The 7593-nt window shown below is 40.1% G+C and overlaps 1 protein-coding gene across 2 annotated transcripts; it reads right to left on the reverse strand.

The window, feature by feature from the left end:
- Positions 1-426: 426 nt before the first annotated feature.
- LOC146687973 (uncharacterized) lies at positions 427-2851 on the reverse strand. Of its 2 annotated transcripts, XM_085438864.1 has the most exons (5): positions 2781-2851; positions 1814-1960; positions 1231-1405; positions 921-1086; positions 427-768 (listed from the first exon to the last, which is right to left on the reverse strand). In XM_085438864.1, the coding sequence occupies exons 2-4, from the start codon at positions 1866-1868 to the stop codon at positions 921-923; spliced, it is 396 nt and encodes a 131-aa protein (XP_085294990.1). In that variant the 5' UTR covers positions 1869-1960; positions 2781-2851; the 3' UTR covers positions 427-768. The 2 variants fall into 2 exon arrangements, with proteins under 2 accessions (XP_085294990.1, XP_085294989.1); XM_085438863.1 differs by lacking the exon at positions 2781-2851 and having other exon boundaries at positions 1814-2021.
- Positions 2852-7593: the final 4742 nt, after the last annotated feature.

Here is a 7593-nt window from a genome sequence, read left to right on the forward strand (position 1 = left end):
GCACAGCAGATTCTGCAATATTCTTACACACTAATTAAGCATTGGAAACCTACACTGTTAGACATTTTATTGTATTTTTACAGCAACTTACTGGCAACACTATTGCCAGTAAGTTACTGTAATTACTAATCTACAGTATCTTTACTGTTGTGATGTTTTACAGTTCAACCACTTTACTGTAAACATATATTACAGTATAACAGCTTTACTGTAAACGTGGTTTACAGTTAGAAAGACTTACCGTGATTAAGTTTTATAGTATCACTGTACTGCAAATGTGGTTTATGGTATAACACTAATTGTGTACAGTATAATTTGTTTAGACTGTAATTGTGTTTTACAGCATATAAAATAATATTAACATTCATATTCAATATAAGAACATTTACAAAAAACAATATAATTCAATAAAGTAGTCTCAGAATAGTGAATTAAACCAACATTTATTGTTGATATTTTTTTAACAAGAAAAACATTTTTCAACTGAATAAAAACAATGTCAATAACCAAAATAAATAGAAGCGTACATGAAAACTACACAGTCCTTCACCTTTCCGTGTCTGATTTTTTTAAGGAAAACAGTTTTTCATTCCACTAAAAACAGGACAAACCCACCAGCATGAACATTAAATAAACTATTACAATTGTAAAACAAAAATCATTTACAAAATGTAATAATTATCAGTGGGTCCCAGGAAATAGAATGTGACATGGGATTTAGATTTCCGTTACCAGGATGGTCGGGTTCAGCGTAGTCTTTATCACCACCTGTCAAAGACACATCATCAATATTCATGTTTGCTCAGGTTATTCACTTGTTCACATCTGTCTGAGATCATTCATACTGTTGTATGGATGTGTGTACAGTATGTATATAATTATCAGCTATGTAAAAGATATTATCATCTCTGTATTCTTACCTAGTTGGAAGTCCTCCATTCAAACTCAGAGAGCCGCTGGAGGAAGGTGGTGATCCGAGGGCTGATGCTTGTAACCTTCCTCTTTACGACACGACCTGTCTTGCAGCTTGTACCAAGTTTTGCAGGGCATTTTGTTCCCATGTCTGGATTGATCCTCACAAAGAACCTTTTAACGGAAAAAAGGCTGCTTTAATTTCAAAATTAAAACATACATTACAGCAATCACCTATATGTTTCTGCAACTGTAGTCAAGCTATCACATATATTTCATTCTTAAATGGTGTAAGCTTTAATGGTGTAAAGTATTTACCTCTGTATCATCTCCTGTGTGATGGACGCTGACTCCTGATACTCAAGGTTGAAAACGTAGTATGACGCAAAGAAGACAGCAAGGGTGCTGGCAAAGTCATGCATCTGCTCAGGCTCATAAAATACCTTGCCCTCCAAACTGATCATCCAGCGACTTGCAGACATGAAATTATTCCCTAAAAACAGACAAGAGTCCAATAAGACAATGTGCTCACCCTTACAAATAAGGTTTCCACAAGAATGCTGGATAGCAGGCCTCACACTGTAAAAAAATAGAATCCACACAGTTTGCTGCTATTTCTCTTATTATTTATTATGTAATGAAAATTATGATCAATTACAGGAAAAAACTGCCTAATGTTTTGGCATTTTGGCCTGTGCTGAAATGTTAGGCTGTTTTTTCCTGTTGGTCATTGTGTATAATAAATAATAAGAGAAACAGCAGCAAACTGTGTGTATTCTATTTTTATACAATATAAAACAGACAAACCCCTGTTAAGTAAGTTGTTGTGGGTACAAATACCACAATAATTACATAGATTTTTTACAAAAATATTACAAGAGGATTGAAACTATTTACTTACCAAGCGCTATTACCCTTGGTGTGATGGGTAAGGTCATCTCTCTCTCAACAGACATCTTGGTGGAAAAAGCCTTTAAAACACAAACACTGAGGCTACATCACACTGTCAGCGCAGCCAGCAAGGGCAGGAGGACAGCAATGCACCACACTGGGCGGGAAAAGACAGAGAGACAATTGTTAATTTAATGTTGCATTTATTTAACCCTTGAAAAATATATTTACATACCGGTAAGTAAATAAAAGAAAAAAAACACACAACCCATCTTTTCAAGAATAATTCAACTAATTGCTCTTTTGACCAACCTAACACAGACGTTACACGGTTTTCCTATGAAAAAGACCCTGGAAGACGTTGTATTAAAGGAAAAAAAACATGCTCCCCTTCCCACTTAAAAAAATAATAAATATTAAACTTAGGTTGGAGTTCCTCATGCCACCAACCTAATGTTATATTAACTTTTTAGTGTTGTGTACTGCAGCTCACACAAAATTAAATAAAGCAGGCTAACCTACATGAGCAAGCTCAAAACTGGATAAGATTGTTTTAGCAGTCTCTAAATTTCCAAAAAAAAGTTGTCTTTCTTTATTCTCATTAAATGTGTATTTTTACCTGCTGCTTTAGCTGAAGCTAAATGTCCCACTGTTAGCGTGGCCAGCTTCTCAATAGTCATAGAACAGAAGCGCAGGAGGACAATGCACCACACTCGGCGGGAAAAAGACAAAGACTGTCGTTGTGCCTGTGTTCTTCGCCCCTCCCCGTGGAAAATATATATCTAAATATATATTTAAATAAGAAAAGAAAAAAACACACACAACCTATTTTTTCCAGAATAATTCAGCTAATGTGCTATTTCGATCAAGCTAACACCGATTTTAAGCCCCCCCCCTCCCCCCCCACACACAAAAAATATATATGCTCTTAAGAATTAATAAATGAGTATGTTAGGTAGGAGAGTCCTTTGCATTACCTTATGACGTCCCGTTTGCAGTTTCCACACAGAGGTCCAACAATAAGGAGGTGCAAAATCTTTTGTCCTCTCGAGCATATCGTAACGAAGAGTTAACAAAGTTGGACTGTCTTTCCTCTCCTGTCAATCACTGGATCACAGGTCATGTCAGTCAGGATATGGAGTGGTGGTTGGTAGAGGTAGGTGGGTAGGCGGGGCCAGCACGCATTCAGTGTGTGTTTCACTAAGTTGGGTTGACTAGTTCCCAGAAGAGTTCTGTACATGTTGCACGTTCAGTAAATGAGCAATTCAGTTACTGCTCGACTGAGAAGCCTCCGCCAAATTATTACAATATTCTCCACTGACTGAAGTTCGCCTTTGGCAACGCAGTGGCAAGCACACATTTGCAGCAGCTGTGCATGTGCATACAACTGCATGCAGCAGATTAGATGATCAGAATTCTTGAACCTTACACACAGGCAAGTCCCCTAAAAAGTCAAAACCATAATACTTTCACTGGTATCATACTGACAAATGGCATAGGTTGGAGGAAAATCTGGAAATGGTTGGCAGTGAAAGAGTTAAAATGTAATGCACTATTGCAACCAACCACTGAAAGAGTAAAAATACACAAACAGTATGATGAACCATTCAAATCACATAATACAGTAGCACTACTGCTAATGTGTTAACGGTAGGTATAACTACTACCGCAATTTTAAAAAATACAGTAAGTAAATGTAAATAACCTTAATATACCCATAATGCAAAGCAAATTACAGTAATTAACTGTAGAAATGTTTTCAGGTAAGTTACTGGGCATTTTGTGGTATTTTACTGTGAAAAATACAGCAAAGGTTAACAGTGTACCTACTTCTTTGTTCATTGTAAACAATTGTACTTTCTGTAAAGTGGTTTGAATTAAAGAGAAAAGAAAAGTATGTTTTGTTTTTTTTTTTTTTCTTCAAGATCTGTTCACATGTACTTAGCAAGAGTGAGTACACAGCGTTAAAAAATGGTACTTAGTGTAGTGAGGAAGGCGAAAAGCAAAGAGAGCATATGAAGGTAATATTGAAGTAGGCGCAGTTTTGAAGTGGTGAAAGGCAAAGGCATGAGTGCAAGCGTAATAAAAGCTAATAGGAGAGATGTCGAGCAGGCGGAGGACTTGGCTGGAGCAGGAAAAGGCAAAAGGGGAAACGCGAATGCGCATCCCCGCCCCCCAAGCTAGGGCCGTGGCAGCGAGATCGTGGGGGTTCGAACTGGCGGCGCTCTGTACCAGAGTGCTCTGCCACACATCATACGCCAAACGGCCGGCCGAGAGAACGGTTAAAAAAAAGGACATTTATCATTTCTTCTCCAGCCAGCCAGCCAGCCAGCCAGCCAGCCCTTCTCATGGTTTTTACAAAGTACACAGCACAGCAGATTCTGCAATATTCTTACACATCAATTACACATGGAAACCTACCTACCTACTTCTGTCTTCATTCTAAACAATTACACTTTCTGGAAAGTGCTTTCAATAAAACACAAAACAAAACCATCTTTTCTTTGCTTTTTTTTATTCAACATCTCTTCACGGTGTAGTGAGGAAGGCCAAAAACAAAGAGAGCCTATCAAGGTAATATTCAAGTAGGCGCACTTTTGAAGTGGTGAAAGGCAAAGGCATGAGTGCAAGCCTAATAAAAGCTAATAGGAGAGATAGAGCCGGCAGAGGACTTGGCAAGAGCAGGAAAAAGCAAAAAGGAAAGGCGAGTGCACGTCTCCCCGCCCCCCAAGCCAGGCCGAGAGAAGGCTTGAAAAAAAAGGACATTTATCATTTCTTCTTCAGCCAGCTGTTTTTCTCATGGTTTTTCCAAAGTACACAGCACAGCAGATTCTGCAATATTCTTACACACTAATTAAGCATTGGAAACCTACCTACTTCTTTGTTCATTGTAAACAATTGTACTTTCTGTAAAGTGGTTTGAATTAAAGAGAAAAGAAAAGTATGTTTTGTTTTGTTTTTTTTCTTCAAGATCTGTTCACATGTACTTAGCAAGAGTGAGTACACAGCGTTAAAAAATGGTACTTAGTGTAGTGAGGAAGGCGAAAAGCAAAGAGAGCATATGAAGGTAATATTGAAGTAGGCGCAGTTTTGAAGTGGTGAAAGGCAAAGGCATGAGTGCAAGCGTAATAAAAGGTAATAGGAGAGATGTCGAGCAGGCGGAGGACTTGGCTGGAGCAGGAAAAGGCAAAAGGGGAAACGCGAATGCGGATCCCCGCCCCCCAAGCTAGGGCCGTGGCAGCGAGATCGTGGGGGTTCGAACTGGCGGCGCTCTGTACCAGAGTGCTCTGCCACACATCATACGCCAAACGGCCGGCCGAGAGAACGGTTAAAAAAAAGGACATTTATCATTTCTTCTCCAGCCAGCCAGCCAGCCAGCCCTTCTCATGGTTTTTACAAAGTACACAGCACAGCAGATTCTGCAATATTCTTACACATCAATTACACATGGAAACCTACCTACCTACTTCTGTCTTCATTCTAAACAATTACACTTTCTGGAAAGTGCTTTCAATAAAACACAAAACAAAGCCATCTTTTCTTTGCTTTTTTTTATTCAACATCTCTTCACGGTGTAGTGAGGAAGGCGAAAAGCAAAGAGAGCATATCAAGGTAATATTCAAGTAGGCGCACTTTTGAAGTGGTGAAAGGCAAAGGCATGAGTGCAAGCCTAATAAAAGCTAATAGGAGAGATAGAGCCGGCAGAGGACTTGGCAAGAGCAGGAAAAAGCAAAAAGGAAAGGCGAGTGCACGTCTCCCCGCCCCCCAAGCCAGGCCGAGAGAAGGCTTGAAAAAAAAGGACATTTATCATTTCTTCTTCAGCCAGCTGTTTTTCTCATGGTTTTTCCAAAGTACACAGCACAGCAGATTCTGCAATATTCTTACACACTAATTAAGCATTGGAAACCTACCTACTTCTTTGTTCATTGTAAACAATTGTACTTTCTGTAAAGTGGTTTGAATTAAAGAGAAAAGAAAAGTATGTTTTGTTTTGTTTTTTTTCTTCAAGATCTGTTCACATGTACTTAGCAAGAGTGAGTACACAGCGTTAAAAAATGGTACTTAGTGTAGTGAGGAAGGCGAAAAGCAAAGAGAGCATATGAAGGTAATATTGAAGTAGGCGCAGTTTTGAAGTGGTGAAAGGCAAAGGCATGAGTGCAAGCGTAATAAAAGCTAATAGGAGAGATGTCGAGCAGGCGGAGGACTTGGCTGGAGCAGGAAAAGGCAAAAGGGGAAACGCGAATGCGGATCCCCGCCCCCCAAGCTAGGGCCGTGGCAGCGAGATCGTGGGGGTTCGAACTGGCGGTGCTCTGTACCAGAGTGCTCTGCCACACATCATACGCCAAACGGCCGGCCGAGAGAACGGTTAAAAAAAAGGACATTTATCATTTCTTCTCCAGCCAGCCAGCCAGCCAGCCAGCCAGCCCTTCTCATGGTTTTTACAAAGTACACAGCACAGCAGATTCTGCAATATTCTTACACATCAATTACACATGGAAACCTACCTACCTACTTCTGTCTTCATTCTAAACAATTACACTTTCTGGAAAGTGCTTTCAATAAAACACAAAACAAAACCATCTTTTCTTTGCTTTTTTTTATTCAACATCTCTTCACGGTGTAGTGAGGAAGGCCAAAAACAAAGAGAGCCTATCAAGGTAATATTCAAGTAGGCGCACTTTTGAAGTGGTGAAAGGCAAAGGCATGAGTGCAAGCCTAATAAAAGCTAATAGGAGAGATAGAGCCGGCAGAGGACTTGGCAAGAGCAGGAAAAAGCAAAAAGGAAAGGCGAGTGCACGTCTCCCCGCCCCCCAAGCCAGGCCGAGAGAAGGCTTGAAAAAAAAGGACATTTATCATTTCTTCTTCAGCCAGCTGTTTTTCTCATGGTTTTTCCAAAGTACACAGCACAGCAGATTCTGCAATATTCTTACACACTAATTAAGCATTGGAAACCTACCTACTTCTTTGTTCATTGTAAACAATTGTACTTTCTGTAAAGTGGTTTGAATTAAAGAGAAAAGAAAAGTATGTTTTGTTTTGTTTTTTTTCTTCAAGATCTGTTCACATGTACTTAGCAAGAGTGAGTACACAGCGTTAAAAAATGGTACTTAGTGTAGTGAGGAAGGCGAAAAGCAAAGAGAGCATATGAAGGTAATATTGAAGTAGGCGCAGTTTTGAAGTGGTGAAAGGCAAAGGCATGAGTGCAAGCGTAATAAAAGCTAATAGGAGAGATGTCGAGCAGGCGGAGGACTTGGCTGGAGCAGGCAAAGGCAAAAGGGGAAACGCGAATGCGCATCCCCGCCCCCCAAGCTAGGGCCGTGGCAGCGAGATCGTGGGGGTTCGAACTGGCGGCGCTCTGTACCAGAGTGCTCTGCCACACATCATACGCCAAACGGCCGGCCGAGAGAACGGTTAAAAAAAAGGACATTTATCATTTCTTCTCCAGCCAGCCAGCCAGCCAGCCAGCCAGCCCTTCTCATGGTTTTTACAAAGTACACAGCACAGCAGATTCTGCAATATTCTTACACATCAATTACACATGGAAACCTACCTACCTACTTCTGTCTTCATTCTAAACAATTACACTTTCTGGAAAGTGCTTTCAATAAAACACAAAACAAAGCCATCTTTTCTTTGCTTTTTTTTATTCAACATCTCTTCACGGTGTAGTGAGGAAGGCGAAAAGCAAAGAGAGCATATCAAGGTAATATTCAAGTAGGCGCACTTTTGAAGTGGTGAAAGGCAAAGGCATGAGTGCAAGCCTAATAAAAGCTAATAGGAGAGATAGAG

This window comes from Copadichromis virginalis, linkage group LG18, assembly GCF_057382275.1.
Source record: "Copadichromis virginalis isolate Kocher_CV1m ecotype Utaka linkage group LG18, C_Virginalis_male_GT1.1, whole genome shotgun sequence".
In the NCBI taxonomy this organism is placed as follows: Eukaryota; Metazoa; Chordata; class Actinopteri; order Cichliformes; family Cichlidae; genus Copadichromis; species Copadichromis virginalis.

What these genes read in the sequence shown, in the direction of transcription:
- LOC146687973 (XM_085438864.1), bottom strand. Translation starts at nt 1,868, where the DNA reads ATGTCTGTTGAGAGAGAGATGACCTTACCCATCACACCAAGGGTAATA. An exon ending in ACCAAGGGTAATAGCGCTTG is followed by an intron (nt 1,406 to 1,813) that starts GTAAGTAAATAG and finishes GTCTGTTTTTAG; the next exon opens with GGAATAATTTCATGTCTGCA. An exon ending in ACACAGGAGATGATACAGAG is followed by an intron (nt 1,087 to 1,230) that starts GTAAATACTTTA and finishes TTCCGTTAAAAG; the next exon opens with GTTCTTTGTGAGGATCAATC.